This window comes from Ovis canadensis, chromosome 7, assembly GCF_042477335.2.
Source record: "Ovis canadensis isolate MfBH-ARS-UI-01 breed Bighorn chromosome 7, ARS-UI_OviCan_v2, whole genome shotgun sequence".
NCBI classification, from domain to species: Eukaryota; Metazoa; Chordata; class Mammalia; order Artiodactyla; family Bovidae; genus Ovis; species Ovis canadensis.
The window spans coordinates 26599200-26617156 of record NC_091251.1 but is presented as its reverse complement, the minus strand read 5'-3'; the positions used below and the strand labels follow the sequence as shown (position 1 = coordinate 26617156).

Sequence of the window (17957 nt, the reverse complement as noted above, 5' to 3'; positions counted from 1 at the left end):
GGTTGCCAAAGGGGTGCGGGGCAGGAGAGGGATGGACTGGGAGTTTGGGGCTGGTAGATGAAAACTATTATATTTAGAATGGATAAACAACAAAGCCCTAATGTATAGCACAGGGAACTATATTCAATATCCTTTGATAAACCATAATGGAAAAAAAATATTTTAAAAAAGAATGTATTAAAAAAAGAAATAAACAATATATAAACCTTAACAGGTCCAAGTTTGTATAAAGAACAGTAAAAGTCATTTGGAAGATAACTGTGGAAATCTAAACATAAACTGGATATCTATTATATTCAGAAATTACTGTTAATTTTGTTAGATGGGATAATGGTATTGTGGGTAAGAAGGAATGTGTTCATTTTTAAAGATGCATGTAAAAGCATTAAGGGATGAAATGTTATTGGATCTATATTTTAAAACATTTCAATAAAAAATAGGTGAAATGAAACTGGTAAAGGTTAACACTTATTAAATCCAGGTGAAAGAAAAATAGTTATTAATATACTATTTTTGGTTTATCTGAATAGTTTCATACTAAGAAGGTCTTAAGAAGTCACAGAAAGGGAAAAGTAGTTTTTAAAGGTTACTGCTCTCATGGAGTTTATATTCTAATGAGAAGGCAGAGTTCACAATGCTTGTTGGTTTCTTGTAGGCATTCACTTTTCCCCACTTTATTCTATAAAATCCACCTGGTATTTCATTAGCAAAATTTTCCCACCCAATATTAAGTGAGTTATAACCCACAGTGAAAATATGTAAGGCAACCCTTTCTTACCCTTTTTCCATCTTTGATCTCTCATCACATTCCTCATAATGACAAAAACCCTCAAAACTTAAGTTTTGATCAAATTTTGAAAATCATTCTCAATGAGATCCATATTCACAAAATTAAAGATCCTTCCCATCTTATACACAGATCTTATATATTGCTGTATCGAATTAGATCACAATCTATATTTTTACATTCTTTTGATAGAGTATCCATTTTATGGAATTCATTTGGAGAATAACTCTCAAGCAATGAGAGCCATTTATTTTTCCTGCTCTGTAAACATAAGATTTGTATCATGCTTCTAAGTAGTTCCTTGGATTTAAACAATTTCAGTTCAGTTCAGCTCAGTCATTCAGTCGTGTCCAACTCTTTGCGACCCCATGGACTGCAGCACGCCAAGGCTTCCTTGTCCATCACCAACTCCCGGAGCCTACTCAAACTCATATCCATCGCGTCGGTGATGCCATCCAATCATCTTATCCTCTGTCATCCCCTTCTCCTCCTGCCCTCAATCTTTCCCAGCATCAGGGCCTTTTTCAATGAGTCGGTTCTTCACATCAGGTGGCCAAAGTATTGGAGTTTCAGCTCCAGCATCAGTCCTTCCAATGAATATTCACACAGTAGGAAACCCTTTGACAGGAGGGTCTGTGGGGAATTTTGGAATCTCAGAAGGCAAAATAACTGGGAAAAAAAAAATTAAAAATCCACAGAATACACGCCTAACCTCAACTGCCGAAAAGAGAACTTTACCGCGAGAGGCTCTAACCTAACAACCTAACATGCAGCCTGGCCCACTCACAGAACAAAGGATTGAGTGAATACCAAAGGAGAGCTAGCCGGTTAAACAGCCTAGGAACTTCTGTTTTGAAATTTGCCTTCAGACAGCTCACCAGACACAACAAGAAAATCAATTACTCTCTTGGCCTATAAAGTTTTTCTCCTTCTCTTCCTCCCTCCTTCTTTTGTGTTTGCTACTATTTCAAACCCTTTCCTTGACTGTTACGAGTATACGTGTGCTCAAGGTGCCTAAAAGAAGGGTGGGGCTCATGTCGATTAGAAGCTAAGATATACTATAAAGAAAAGGTACCAGAATACGGCTTTCTAAATGTTACAGAAGAGTGATAATTCTTTATTGTGATTCTTAATTACAACTGAGAAACTCCAAATGATTTGTCATTTTAGTTTTTTTATGTGAAATGGAATTCCAAAACCAATTTCTTCACTTTGGAGAAAGAGCTTAAAGTAGCAACTGGGGTTTACCTAGTTTAAAAGGTTGGCAGTGGGCAATTAAAGGTGGTGATATCCCAGTTGGATTTCACAACTACTCAATAATACAAGGTTTTAAGTTGGTGCAGTAGGCTTACAGAACAGCTGGCAAAACAGCACTGTTTGTCATTGACTTTACAATGCAAAATTAGGGCTATCTTTGTGTCAGCAGTTATGCATTTTTAAGCAGATGTCACTGATATTAGATATAAAACAACAATAGGGATCCAGGCCCTGGAGGTAAAGTCAGGGTGGGAAGCAGCCCATGCCTCCTTCTAAATGAAGTTCACCCCTGCCTGCAGTATTTAAAAGAACACGGGGCATATAAGATCCCTTATCTTTATAATCATTGGCCAGGATTCAAAACTCTTTGGGAAAAAATAAATTTCTGGCCATAGTTTTTTTTCTTTTTTTTTCCTGGAATAATATTAGTAACAGCAACTACGTGTTCTAAAATAGTCCTAATTTCATATATTTTATTTCATTGTCTTTATAACCTAGAGATCTCCAATTTTGTGTTTATGAACCATTCTGGCTCCCCTGAGACTCTTGGCAAAATAAAAATTTAATGAAAGCAGAGACTTAATAGTAACAAAGATGAGAAGTTTAAGTTCCATTTATGATAGCACTTTTTTTTTTTTCCCTATGAGAGTGTTTATTATTACCTGGTATTCTCTTACTGATGGTGTATCTCCATTGCCCAAGAATGGGGACCTGGTCTGAATTGTTCCTCCCAATGTGCCTCTAATAGTCCTTGGCATATAGTCAGCACTCCACAGATGGTAACTGAAGAAACCCAATGTGACAAGTCCAATTACAAAGATAGGAGTGAGCTGCTTTGAGAGTGCAAAGTGGAAGTCATACAAGAGTATCAGGATGTTAATTATAGTGTATTAGTTCAGGCTGTTGTATCTGAATGCCATAGACTGGAGGCTTATGAACAACAGAAATTCCCCACTCTCACCTCCTCCTCCTTCCAGCCTCTGGCAACCACTAATCTGCTTTCTGTCTCTATGGATTTCTCTCTTCCTATCTCTACTCCTGTATTCATTGGAATACTCATTGGAAGGACTGATGCTGAAGCTGAACCTCCAATACTTTGGCCACCTGATGGGAACAGCTGACTCATTAGATAAGACCCCGATGCTGGGAAAGACTGGAGGTGGTGGTTCCCAAATACTTGGGTGTGTGTTTGCACCTGAGTTGTGTGTTGCACTGTGAAAACTGCTACACTGTGGTGTATCTTGGCATATCTGTCACTCCAGTATGCTTGCCTGGAAAATTCCATGGACAGAGACGCCTGATGGCCTACAGTCCATGGGGTCCAAAGCGTCAGATACAACTGAAAGAATGAGCAGGCACAGATCCCTCTTAATGCAGGAAAAAAATGACAGTAAAAATCAAAAAGTGTGATGCCATCCATACAAGGAGCTGAGTCAACAAACAGACAAAATATATATAAAATACTATGAACGAAAGACTTGAAAGATAAGTGCTTCGGTATAACCCACAAAATAAAATCGGTCATTTGCAAAGCATTGCCATGATCTACACATGTTAATTCAAATATTCCGTATTTTGCAAAAAAAGTCATTTAAATTTTGTCATTCACTTCTCATACTTCTTTATGTCTTTGTTAATGTCCCTCTTTTATTTTTTTAATAGCAAAACTGCCTTATGGCCAATGAGTTATGCAGCAAAAATGCTTGAGGTGAAAAGAGTTGCAGCAAAGATGTCCCCAGCAAAGATGTTTATGGACAGAGTATCTGGAACTGATACAAGCCATTGTAAAAAGGGTGCCACATGATGGCTGCCCAACTCTGAATATACCAAAAGTCACTTTTAAAAGGGAGAATTTTGTGGGATATAAATTAAATCTCAATAAAGCTATTGTTTTAAAAGGGGTATCACAGTGGTTAAGTGCACAGTCTGGATTCCTACATTTCTGGATTCATGATCCTTGCTCTGATACCAGCTGTGTTCTCTTTGCCCATCCAATAATTAACATTTCTGAATCTTGGTTTCTTCGTCAATAAAAGGAAGATAATAATAATATCTCCTTCTAGGATTATTCTGAAGATTAAACAATTTAACATCCCCAAAGCACTGAAAATAACACCTGGTACCCAGAAGAAGTGAGTATCACTTTGGGGGAGTGTTATCACTTTGGGGGAGTCAGGGAGGGAACAGGGATTCAATTGAGAGCACACCCAAAAGTCAGAAACCTCTTGGGCTCTATTCCTTGCCACCTGGAAACTTAACTACAAAGAAAGCTCTTTTGTCATAGAAATTGACTCTGCCATGAACATATCTGAAACAACAATGGCATGTTTTTCCATTTAGAACACAATTTCCTGCCTTCACTCTTGGAGAGAAAAAAAAAAAGGCTTCCAACAGCTTTATGGAGATATAATTCAAAAACCTTAAATTCACCCTTTCAAGGTACACAAGTCAATGTTTAGTGGATTCCCAGAGTTGTGCAGCCATCACCACTGTTTGATTCCAGGACACTCCGTCATCCCCAAAGACACCTGACAACCATTACAAGTCATTCCCCACTCTCCCCACCTCCTCCTCCAGCCTCCGGGAACCACCAATCCACTTTCTGTCTCTACAGAGTTCTCTTATCCTACCTTTATTCTTGGAAAGGCACGTGGAAATGCACTGTGCTCCTTTTGGGGTTGCCAAAGTTTCCCCTCAGATTCCAGAGGGAAAATAAATGTTTTCTGATCAAGTACAGCTGGGAACAACCTAAGTTTAAAGAAAAATATTAAAATCAAATTTGCTATCCTTAAAGCTTCAAAATTGTAATTTAAAACAATGCTTCCTAGTTAAATTACATTTGATAGGAAATATTCTATTGGTAATTACAACAAATTTGACCAACTTTAGTATTTTTACCACAATAAAACTGCAGTTGTTTATTAAGCATAAGAACTTCCAAGTCTGATAAGGACCCTTATAGCATGAATAAAAAGCTATATCTCTGGCTGAGTTTATATGACTTACAATTGACAGAATTACTGCACTATAAAACATTTCTTGGTTAAAAAAAATACAGTATGCTGTATTTTGTTAAATAAAGTTAAGTCACAAGATAGCCACTGTTAAATATATTAAAAATGCTATTCCTAAGCAGTTCATCCTTATATCTTTAAACTTCTACTGTTCTATGTAATTGCAAAGACTTAAGGATCAACGTCTTTACAATTACAACTGGCTTCCCAGGTGGCACTAGCAGTAAAGAATCCGCCTGCCAATGCAGGAGACCTGAGTCGCAGGTTTGATCCCCGCATTGAAAAGATCCCATGGAGAAGGAAATGGCAGCCCACTCCAGTATTCTTGCCTGGAGAATCCCATGGACAGAGCAGCCTGGCGGACTTCAGTCTACAGGGTCACAACGGTTGGACACGACTGAAGCGACTTAGCACTGAGGATAAAAAGTGTTAAAGGTCTTCTTTGTTAAGCAGTCAGGAGATCCATGGGATAAGCAATGCGCAAACAAAGTAAAGCTATAAGACTGTGCATATGCGTGTAACACAGGTCTTAATTTAAAGCAGGTTCCAGTTCTTTAAAATGGTGAACATAATTGAGGTCAATTAAACTTAACAACCAGTGACTTGATTTCTTGATTCTATTGTCCACTTCTGTAAAATTATCACTAAAAAGCAATCTACAGACTTCTGGTTTCATTTCAACATGGAAAGAGCTTGGAAGTTATCACTCCAACCCTCACAATAAGAAACAGCTGAAGAAACAGAAAAGCAACTCTTCTTAGATACATCAAAGAATCGAGGAAACTGCAGGGAAAGCCGCTGCCTTCAAAACTGGAAAAAGAAGTGGATAAACCCAAGAGCAGAAACCTGCTGCTAGAGCCAGTACTGGAAGAACACTTAAATTCTAATCAACAAAGTGCTGGAGGTTCAGCATAGATTCACGTGAGAGTTAAAATCTCCGAGGGGCCAAGTCTTAGCACAGCCTACAATTTCATGAGTTTTACTTCTAGGAGCCCCACCTTATTTTCTCTGTGAACATCAGAGGAAAAACCCCTCCTGCTTCTAGCAGGGCAAAGAAAAGGAAGAGAGGCCATTTCAAAACACTCCAAGCTCTGTTCTTTGTTCTGTTCTCCACAATGAAGGCTGTGTCTCACAGAGAACTCTATAACCAGAGCTTCATCTGATCTGAAGGAGGGCAATTAGCCAACTCCAGCCCCGTTTGGTCTTCCTATCTCACCAAAGAGGGGGGAAAATGCTGAGAAAAACTTGTGAAAAGTCCAGGGGCACAGACCTTCCAAAAGATTGAGACCTAATCACAGGATTATTGAATACTTCCCCCCAACACACACTACATCCACTTCTGCGGACACAAGATTACAGATAAAAGAACTGCAAGGCTCACATTCTACATAGGAAGGAGACTCTAGGGAAACACAAAGACAATAGAGAGGCTAAAAACAAAGATAACTGGTGAAATTGAAGCCTCAGATACTGACGGTTATAGCAGATGGCGTAACTCCTGGCTAGAAAAATGCCTACTTACACTAAATGCCTACTTACCTGCCTGGTAATCTCTGTGTAGTTTGTCATCTGTCATTAATTTTGGAAAACTCTTAATATTTTATAGAAAAACCTGCCCTTTTTTTCCACACTCTCAGCAGCACTGAGTACTAGGGTGGCTTTATATGTTTTTGCTAATTTGTTAGTTTTCTGTAACAAATTATATCACAAGCTAATGGATCACAGCCTTGTCTAACTCAACGAAACTATGAGCCATATCATGTAGGGCCACCCAACATGGATGGGTCATGGTGGAGTGTTCTGACAAAATGTGGTCCACTGGAGAAGGGAATGGCAAACCACTTCCGTATTCTTACCTTAAGAACCTCATGAACAGTATGAAAAGACAGAAAGATAGGACACTGAAAGATGAACTCCCCAGGTTGGTAGGTGCCCAATATGCTACAGGAGATCAGTGGGGAAATAACTCCAGAAAGAATGAAGAGGCTGAGCCAAAGCGAAAACAACACCCAGTTGTGGATGTCACTGATGATGGAAGTAAAGTGTGATGCTATAAAGAACAATATTGCATAGAAGAAACCTGGAATGTTAAGTCCATGGATCAAGGTAAATTGGAAGTGGTCAAACAGGAGATGGCAAGAGTAAACATTGACATTTTAGGGATCAGTGAACTAAAATGGACTAGAATGGGTGAATTTAATTCAGAGGAACATTACATCTACTACTGTGGGCAAGAATCCCTTAGAAGAAATGGAGTAGACCTCAGAGTCAACAAAAGAGACCAAAATGCAGTACTTGGATGCAATCTGAAAAACGACAGAATGATCTCTGTTCGTTTCTAAGGCAAACCATTCAATATCATGGTAATCCAAGTCTATGCCCCAAGCACTAATGCTGAAGAAGCTGAGGTTGAATGGTTCTATGAAGACCTACAAGACCTTCTATAACTAACACCCAAAAATGATGTCCTTTTCATTATAGGGGACTGGAATGCAAAAGTAGGAAGTCAAGAGATACCTGGAGTAACAGGCAAATTTGGCCTTCGAGTACAAAATGAAGCAGGGCAAAGGCTAACAGAGTTTTGCCAAGAGAATGCACTGGTTATAGGAAACACCTTCTTCCAACAACACAAGACACAACTCTACAAATGGACATCACCAGATGGTCAAAACCAAAATCAAACTGATTATATTCTTTGCAGCCAAAGATGGAGAAGCTCTATACAGTCAGCAAAACAAGACAGGGACCTGACCGTGGCTCAGACTAAATTGAAAAAAGTAGGGAAAACCACTAGACCATTCAGCTATGACCTAAGTAAAATCCCTTACAGTGAAAGTGACAAATAGATTCAAGAGATTAGATCTGATAGAAAGAGTGCCTGAAGAACACTGGATGGAATTTCATAACATTGTACAGGAGGTAGTGATTAAAACCATCCCCAAGAAAAAGAAATGCAAAAAGGCAAAATGATTGTCTGAGGAGGCCTTAGAAATAGCTGAGGACAGAAGAGAAGCTAAAGGCAAAGGAGACAAGGAAAGATAAATCCATCTGAATGCAGAGTTCCAAAGAATAGCAAGGAGAGATAAGAAAGCCTTCCTCAGTGATCAATGCAAAGAAATAGAATGGGAAAACAGTAGAATGGGAAAGACTAGAGATCTCTTCAAGAAAATTAGAAATACCAAGGGAACATTTTGTACAAAGATGGGCACAATAAAGGACAGAAATTATATGGACCTAACAAGCAGAAAATGTTAAGAGGTGGCAAGAATACACAGATGAAATATACAAAAAAGATCTTAATGACCCAGATAACCATGATGGCTCATCTAGAGCCAGACATCCTGGAGTGTGAAGTCAAGTGGGTCTTCGGAAGCATCACTACGAACAAAGCCAGTGGAAGTGAAGGAATTCCAGCTGAGCTATTTCAAATCCTAAAAGAAGATGCTGTGAAAGTGCTGCACTCAATATGCCAGCAAATTTGGAAAACTCAGCAGTGGCCACAGGACTGGAAAAGGTCAGTTTTTTCATTCCAATCCCAAAGAAAGGCAATGCCAAAGAATGTTCAAACTACTGCACAACTGCACTCATTTCACATGCTAGCCAAGTAATGCTCAAAATTCTCCAAGTGAGGCTTCAACGGGACATGAACCGAGAACTTCCAGATGTTTCAACTGGATTTAGAAAAGGCAGAGGAACCAGAGATCAAATTGCCAACATCTGTTGGCTCATACAAAAAGCAAGAGAATTCCAGAAAAACATCTACTTCAGCTTTATTGACTATGCCAAAGCCTTTGACTGTGTGGGTAACAACAAACTGTGGAAAATTCTTTAAGAGATGGGCATATCAGACCACCTTACCTGCCTCCTGAGAAATCTGTATGCAGGTCAAGAAGCAGCTCTTAGAACTGGACATGGAAAAACGTACTGGCTCCAAATTGGGAAAAGAGTGTACTTCAAGGCTGTATATTGTCACCTTGCGTATTTAATTTATATGCAGAGTACATCATATGCCAGACTGGATGAAGCACAAGCTGGAATCAAGATTGCTGGGAGAAATATCCACAACCTGAGACGGGCAGACAGCACCACCCTTATGGCAGAAACCAAAGAGAAACTAAAGAGCCTCTTGAAGAAAGTGAAAGAGGAGAGTGAAAAAGCTGGCTTAAAACTCAACATTCAAAAACAAAGATCCGGTCCAATTACTTCATGGTAAACAGATGGGGAAACAATGGAAACAGTGACAGACTTTCTTTCCTAGGCCTCTAAAATCACTCAGATGGTGACTGCAGCCATGAAATTAAAAGACGCTTGCTCCTTGGAAGAAAAGTTATGACCAACCTAGATAGCATATTAAAAAGCAGAGACATTACTTTGCCAACAAAGGTCCATCTAGTCAAAGCTATGGTTTTTCCAGTAGTCATGGCTGGATGTGAGAGTTGGACTATAAAGAAAGATGAGCACTGAAGAATTGATGCTTTTGAAGTGTGGTGTTGGAGAAGACTTTTGAGAATTCCTTGGACTGCAAGGAGATCCAACCAGTCCATCCTAAAGGAAATGAGTCCTGAATATTCACTGGAAGGACTGATGCTGAAGCTGAAGCTCCAATACTTTGGCCACCTGATGCGAAGACCTGACTCACGGGAAAAGACCCTGATGCTGAAGGCAGGAGAAGGGGACGACGGAGAACGAGATGGCTGGATGGCATCACCGATGCAATGGACGTGAGTTTAAGTAGTCTCCGAGAGTTCGTGATGGACAGGAAAGCCTGACATGCTACAGTCCATGGGGTCACAAAGAGTTGGACACGACTGAGTGACTGAACTGAACTGAACTGAACTGCTAATTTGTTAGGCAAAAGAGTAATATTGGTTTGGCCAAAAAGTTTATTCAGGTTTTTATGTAAGATGTTATAGAAGAACCTAAATGAACTTTTTAGCCAACCCATTATACAGTTCAATTTGTATTCCTATGGTTCAACAGTGTTATGAAACATTTTTCACATATTTACTGGTTCTTTGCATTTTTAGCTCTGTGAGTAGTCCACTGATGTCATTTTGTCTATGTCAAGGTGTTTTATTATGATTATGGCAAGAAAACACTTTGTATTTAGGAGTATTAGTTATTTTTGTATTCCATATGTTGGAACTGTTTTTCCTATTTGTTATTTTATGATGCTTCTTAAAATTTTAATTTTTTGTTTCAAAAAACTTCAAAGCCACAGAGAAACTGAAAGGATAGTGAGAATGCAAAAACCCTTCACCTAGATGACCAAGCGTAAACATCTTGTCCCCTGTGTTTTGTCTCCCTTTGTCTCTAAGATGTAGTCATATTCTGAATAAGTGGGATTTCTGTACTGCCTTGTAACAACACAGAAGAGGGTGGCTCTAAGGGGGTCCGATAACTGAGTGAGAATATACCTTCTAATCTATGCTTATCGTTTAACAGAAACCTCTTCTTTCCTTCTCATTGTTTCTCACTATTATTTATTTGCTTTGTTCTTTTTTCCCCCCTCAAACACTAGTGTAACAGAATATAAAATGAAGTTTTGTGCAGTTCTGATGGTGTTGGTACAGATGGTAGTCACCCTCCTAGTGTCAATGAGCAAAGGGTGGTCGTTAAGAACAGTGTGAGCAGATACCTCATGCAATAAAATCTGTGCAAGCCAGCAATGGTAAGAGGAAGAACCACACTTTGACATAGAAGAAGAATCATTGCCAAAGTGGGAATAATAATGAAACCTATTTTGAAAACAATGCAAAAGCACTTTGAGCTCTTTGGAGAAAATATACCACTTTTGATAATATCCTTATCATTGTCTTTGAATGACTGCTGGGGAAATCTTCCATTTGCTGGAATCCATTGTCATCACGTCGTGTACCTACTGTGTTTTGTCTCTACTAGGCAAAATACCACCAGATTTTTTTCTTGAGCAATACTGGCATAAAAGGAAAACCAGCCTCTGTGAAAATTAGACTTCTTGGCTTTTATATAGCTATGGTGTAGGAGAGGACACTTGCAGACAGTTGACGGGACTCTAGTCTGGGACTCACTGTTCTTTTTAAGTTTTAAAAATTGAAGGATAGTTAGACTATAGTGTTGTGTTAATTACTGCTATACAGCAAAGTGATTCAGTTATACATATATATGCATTCTTTTTTAAAATATTATTTTCCATTATGGTTTATCATAAGATACTGAATATAGTACTTTGTGTTATACATATACAGTAGGACCTTGTTGTTTATCCATCCTATATATAAAAGGTTACACCTTCCACTCCCAGGGACTGCCTTGGATCTGCTTACTTTTAAGACCCAGTTTGGACTCTCTCCAGTTTTTGACCATGGCTCATTTCATTTCATTTTCAAATCTGAGGCCACTTTAGCCTCCCAAATCCACAGCTATGACTGAGATGCTCCCCCAGGCTTGTAGGGCTCCTACGAACTTGCCAGGCTCCTGTCTTCCTGATAAGACAGCCAGTGGTTGTATTACTTTATTGAACAGGAAAGGAAGGATGCAAAGACCACTTCTGGGTTCCAGCTCCACGCCCCGGTTCCCATCTTTCTCCACTCTTCTAGAACTTAACAGGGGCAAGGGCGCTCCTTGGCCATGGAGAACTGTGCAAGGAAAGTGCTCTGCCAGAATCTTTGTATTCAGTTCTCTGCTACCTAGTCTGTTCTCTTCAGCTAGCACAGCGTGCAAAACTGCAGCCCAGAAACTTCTGATGAGAAGACAAAGAGGAACTGGACATGGGCCAGGAGAGCTCTCTTTGGAGCTGGTGACAGACAGCTGGTCGCCCGCTCTGCTTCCCCTACCTGCTCCGTGCTGGCGCTGTCTCATGGCCATGTGTACCCTCCATCTCTCGGACGCACACTCCCCACCTGCTACAGATCTCCCGGCTGCCGTCTCAACAGTCCTCCCAGTCTGCCTTGTGTGGCTCTCTTAATTTATTATTATTTTTAATATTTGTTTATTTGGCTGTGCTGGGTCTTAGTTGTTGCATGTAGGGTCTAGTTCCCTGACTGGGGATCAAACCCAGGCCCCCTGCACTGGGAGTGTGGAGTCTTAACTGCTGGACATGAGGGAAGTCCCTATTCTTTTAATTTAGAACTGAGTCACTATGAGGTAGGAAAATAACCTCCAATATTTTCTTCTCCAAGAATCCCTTTGTTATTTTCCCTACAGATTCTTTGTTTCAAATGATGATTTATATAAACCTACCTGAAAATCATATTTTTATTCTCAAATTTAAAAATCTAAGATAGGGCAATTCCCTGATGGTCCAGTAGTTAAGACTTCATGCTTTCATTGCCAAGGGCATGGGTTTGATATCTGACGGGGGAACTAAGATCCTACAAACTGCACGGTATGGCCAAAACAAACAAACAAAACCCTAAGATATAAATGAATTCAAACTACACAGACTAGGGAAGGGTTGCCTCTGCCACGGGATGATGGTTGCCTGTGGCACTACCTTCATGGAGGGGAAAAGGAAACGGGTACACTGAACACCCGAGGCTCTGTTCCCCACTACGAGAACTGGGACCTGGTTGTATCTCTGGGTGTCTCTCTGAAACCTGACCTCCCTGTCTGATATGATTCATTTAACCTTGATATATATTTATGATGCAAAAAGGACCACAGGATTTTAAGCTTCATACAAAACCTTGATCTACGTTCACTTCAAGTCAGAAGGCCTGGACTGAAGAAGGTCCAAAGTTAGAAAAGGTTATTTCTCTTTTTATTTCTTTTTAATTTTTTTTTTTACTATGGTTGGCTTAAAATCAATTATACATATATACTCACCAAGAGTATATACACTCACCTAGAGTCAAACATTCTGAAATGTGAAGTCAAGTGGGCCTTAGGAAGCATCACTATGAACAAAGCTAGTGGAGGTGATGGAATTCCAATTGAGCTAAGTCAAATCCTAAGAGAAGATGCTGTGAAAGTGCTGCATTCAATGTGTCAGCAAATCTGGAAAACTCAGCAGTGGCCACAGGACTGGAAAAGGTCAGTTTTCATTCCAATCCCAAAGAAAAGCAATGCCAAAGAATGCTCAAACTACCGCACAATTGCACTCATCTCACACGCTAGTAAAGTAATGCTCAAAAGCCTCCAAGTCAGGCTTCAGCAATACGTGAACTGTGAACTTCCAGATGTTCAAGCTGGTTTTAGAAAAAGCAAAGGAACCAGAGATCAAATTGCCAATATCTGCTGGATCATCGAAAAAGCAAGAGAGTTCCAGAAAAACATCTATTTCTGCTTTATTGACTATGCCAAAGCCTTTGACTGTGTGGATCACAATAATCTGTGGAAAATTCTGAAAGAGATGGGAATACCAGACCACCTGACCTGCCTCTTGAGAAACCTGTGTGCAGGTCAGGAAGCACCAGTTAGAACTGGACATGGAACAACAGACTGGTTCCAAATAGGAAAAGGAGTATGTCAAGGCTGTATATTGTCACCCTGCTTATTTAACTTATATGCAGAGTACATCATGAGAAATGCTGGGCTGGAAGAAGCACAAGCTGGAATCAAGACTGCTGGGAGAAATATCAACAACCTCAGATATGCAGATGACACCACCGTTATGGCAGAAAGTGAAGAAGAACTAAAGAGCATTTTGATGAAAGTGAAAGAGGAGAGTGAAAAACTTGGCTTAAAGCTCAAGATTAGGAAAACTAAGATCATGGCATCTGGTCCCATCACTTCATGGCAAATAGATGGTGAAACAGTGTTAGACTTTATTTTTTTGGGCTCCAAAATCACTGCAGATGGTGACTGCAGCCATGAAATTAAAAGACGCTTACTCCTTGGAAGAAAAGTTATGACCAACCTAGACAGCATATTAAAAAGCAGACACATTACTTTGCCAACAAAGGTCCATCTAGTCGAGGCTATGGTTTTTCCAGTGGTCATGTATGGATGTGAGAGTTGGACTATGAAGAAAGCTGAGCACCGAAGAATTGATGCTTTTGAACTGTGGTGTTGGAGAAGACTCTTGAGAGTCCCTTGGACTGCAAGTCTGATCCAACCAGACTAAAGGAGATCAGTTCTGGGTGTTCACTGGAGGGTGATGTTGAAGCTGAACTCTAATACTTTGGTCACCTGATGCAAAGAGGTGACTCATTGGAAAAGACTCTCATGCTGGGAAAGATTGAAGGCAGGAGGAGAAGGGGACGACAGAAGATGAGATGGTTGGGATGGCATCACCGACTCAATGAACATGAATCTGGGTGAACTCCAGGAGTTGGTGATGGTCAGGGAGGCCTGGTGTGCTGTAGTTTATGTGGTTCCAAAGAGTCGGACACGACTGAGCGACTGAACTGATACTAATACTGATACATATATCTACTCTTTTTTAGATTCTTTTCCTATATAAATCATTACAGGGCATTGAGTTCCCTGTGCCATACAGTAAGTCCTTATTAGTTATCTATTTTATCCATAGTTGTGTGTGAAAAGATCATTTCTCTTTAACTCAATACTAATTTTAATAAATCATCTCTTAGGTTGTATTATTAATGTATATGTTAGGTGCTCAGTCCTGTTTGACTCTTTGTGACCCCATGGACTATAGCCCACCAGGCTCCTCTGTCCATGGAATTCCCCAGGCAAGAGTACTAGAGTGGGTAGCCATTCCCTTCTCCAGGAGATCTTCCTGACTCAGCGATTGAACCTGGGTCTCCTATATTGCAGACAGATTCTTTACCGTCTGAACCACCATTTCAAGCAAGTTTTATTACTTTTGTTTTGCTTACCCTGGATACCAAAATCATCTTTACAGTAAAGCACATCAGTCAGTCAGTCAGTCAGTCAGTTCAGTCACTCAGTCGTGTCCGGCTCTTTGCGACCCCGTGAATCGCAGCACACCAGGCCTCCCTGTCCATCACCAACTCCCGGAGTTCACTCAGACTCACGTCCATCGAGTCAGTGATGCCATCCAGCCAGCTCATCCTCTGTCATCCCCTTCTCCTCCTGCCCCCAATCCCTCCCAGCATCAGAGTCTTTTCCAATGAGTCAACTCTTCGCATGAGGTGGCCAAAGTACTGGAGTTTCAGCTTCAGCATCATTTCAGCAAAGAAATCCCAGGGCTGATCTCCTTCAGAATGGACTGCTTGGATCTCCTTGCAGTCCAAGGGACTCTCAAGAGTCTTCTCCAACACCACAGTTCAAAAGCATCAATTCTTCGGCGCTCAGCCTTCTTCCCAGTCCAACTCTCACATCCACACATGACCAGTGGAAAAACCATAGCCTCCATTAGACGGACCTTTGTTGGCAAAGTAATGTCTCTGCCTTTCAATATGCTATCTAGGTTGGTCATAACTTTTCTTCCAAGGAGTAAGCATCTTTTAATTTCATGGCTGCAGTCACCATCTGCAGTGATTTTGGAGCCCCAAAAAATAAAGTCTGACACTGTTTCCACACATGATGGGCTAAAAACTGAAAAGAAAGCTCCAGATGATCTAAATAGCATAAAAATCGATTTGCTTTAAACTATTTCCTGTAGGAATTGAATTTGGCATGTTGTTGTTATTGTCTAGTTACTAAGTTGTGTCCGATTCTTTTGCGACACAATAGACTGTAGCCTACCAGGCTCCTCTGTCCATGGGATTTCCCAGGCAAGAATACTAGTGTGGGTTGCCATTTCCTTCTGCAAGGGGTCTTCGTGACCCAGGGATTGAATATCCATGTCCTGCATTGACAGGCAGATTCTTTCCCATTGAGCAACCAGCGAAGCCCTTGAATTTGGGATATGCTTTACTAAAAATACAAAAGATGTAACCAAAACTAGGGCCCTGAAATAACTGTCATGATGTCAAGCACTGAAATGCAGGAAAAATAACACAGAATAACTTTATTAAAGTCTAAATTCTGCCATTAACTTCATATGCAAAACTTGTGTGGAAATTAGAATGGATATAAACAAAGCACAGGAAATTTTGTCTTTACAGTCATCTCACTGAGTGAGAAAAGTTGTTTGGGTTTTTTTTTGTACTTATTTTAGACCCTAAAATGGCTATTTTACTTACCATTTGGAAGCATGAGAAGAATATAAGTTATAATCAATAGGAGTTGTTAACACATGTTGGTGTACAACGTTTAAATACTTCTCGATGTGTATCTGTTACAGAAAAGTTAAAGTTTAGGCCATTAGAGTGGACTGGAAATCCTCACCTAATTTTCTCCATTTCATTAGGTTAACCCTCTGACTGATGTAATTAAGCCAAAAGAGATAACATGCTATGTTTATTACAAGCCTAAGGTATCATTAGGCATCTCAAGGCCAAATTACTTTATCCCAAAAAGCATCATAAACAGTTGAGACTCAAAGCTTAAGTGACCTGTAGCATTTTTCACAAATGAAACTGCACAGTAGTCAGTTTGCTACTTGGTCGGGGAAACTTGCTAGGTACCATGCACACAGAGTAATGTCTTTCTCTTACCAGGACTTCAAGCAAGCATCTGAGGAAAGAGTTTGGCCTTTAGGTAACAGATGATTTTAAATGGCCAAATCCAAAGACTCCAGCTGGGTCCAGCCCTCTCACCATCACGTTATCTAGGACAACAGCATGCTAACCTGATGAGGCAACAACATATTACCCCATCTCTCAGCCTCAGGAGCTGAGCTAGGAAGCCAGTAAGATGGAACAGTGAAGCTTGGAAGTAAGAGCAGAGATGCTGATAGAGGTCTAGACGATGGAGGCTGTCTTTATTGGAAACACGTGCTAATCAATCCTGGTTTTGTATATGAGTGTTATCCTAGTCTGTAGATTGGATTCTTCTGTGCCCTTAGGTCCATCTATAATAATGAAGTTCCTATCTATTTAAAAAAATATTTATTTATTTATTCGGCTGTGCCAGGTCTTCATTGCAACATGTGGGATCTTTAGTTGGGGCATGTGAACTCTTAGTTACAGCAGGTGGGATCTCCTACCCTGACCAGAAGTTGAACCCAGGACCCCTCTGCATTAGAAGCTTGGGGTCTTAGCCACTGGACCACCACAGGAAAGTCCTCCTATCTGCTTTATTTCTATTTCCAGTGTTATGTACTAGGTTATAATATTTAAAAATTACTTAATCTTAAAATACTTAAGCTTTTAAGGAAGAGTGAACTCTTCTTTTTTAGAACCCCAGTGATTCTAATAGAAACTCTCTGTGATGTATTGGTGTGAATCCTTTTCTGTCAGGCATACTGTTGGACTAAGAGTAGTTATTTTTAAAATTATAAATTCTTTTTATCAAGCCACACTTTAGGGGTCATAAATTACTGCATAATCATATATTATCCATATCACATTCTTTGTGGCATGTGACAGGATGCAAATCAATCAATCAGCTAATAATCACCATTCTTAAAAAAGGAACAGGATGGGAAAGCCGATGACCAACCAAAGCCCCCTCTGTTCCAGAATTGCACAGAGCCTGTGAGAAGTACAGTTCTTCTGGAGGAATCTTTGTCTCCTTCCAGGATTTTATTTAATATCTAAAGCTCTACTTACTTTTAACCCCATTTCAGTCCTTTTGATGGCTGTTTCAAGATTCTGAATGTCTAGAGCCCCGCCTTTTTCCTCAAGTGGGAATTTTGTTAATTTCTCCCTTAATTCATAAAGATCTTCATGGACCTAGAGAGAGAAAAATGTAAAAGAATACATAAATATTACACCTCAAACAGTTACTTGGCTTAAAGGTTTGCGATCTGCTTGAATTGCTAAAGACAGTAAAGTTGATTTAAAGGTGGTGTTCATTGAAAAGACTGTGCTTATAGTTCTAGGATGTGCTTTATTAGATGGCCCCAGTTACTGTCTTTCAGAGTTTGAAAAATTAAGATTTCATACAATTTTCTATTTATCCTTCCCCCATTAGAAACAGATCCAAGATAAAATTGCAACCCA

General features: G+C 39.9%; 1 protein-coding gene across 1 annotated transcript in view; it reads right to left on the bottom strand.

The window, feature by feature from the left end:
- IQCH (IQ motif containing H) overlaps positions 1–17957 on the bottom strand; it is a 229438-nt gene that overhangs the window by 206171 nt on the left and 5310 nt on the right. The window contains 3 exon segments of the mRNA XM_069597379.1: positions 4675–4792; positions 16095–16186; positions 17565–17687. Coding sequence (XP_069453480.1) covers positions 4675–4792; positions 16095–16186; positions 17565–17687 — 333 coding nt within the window.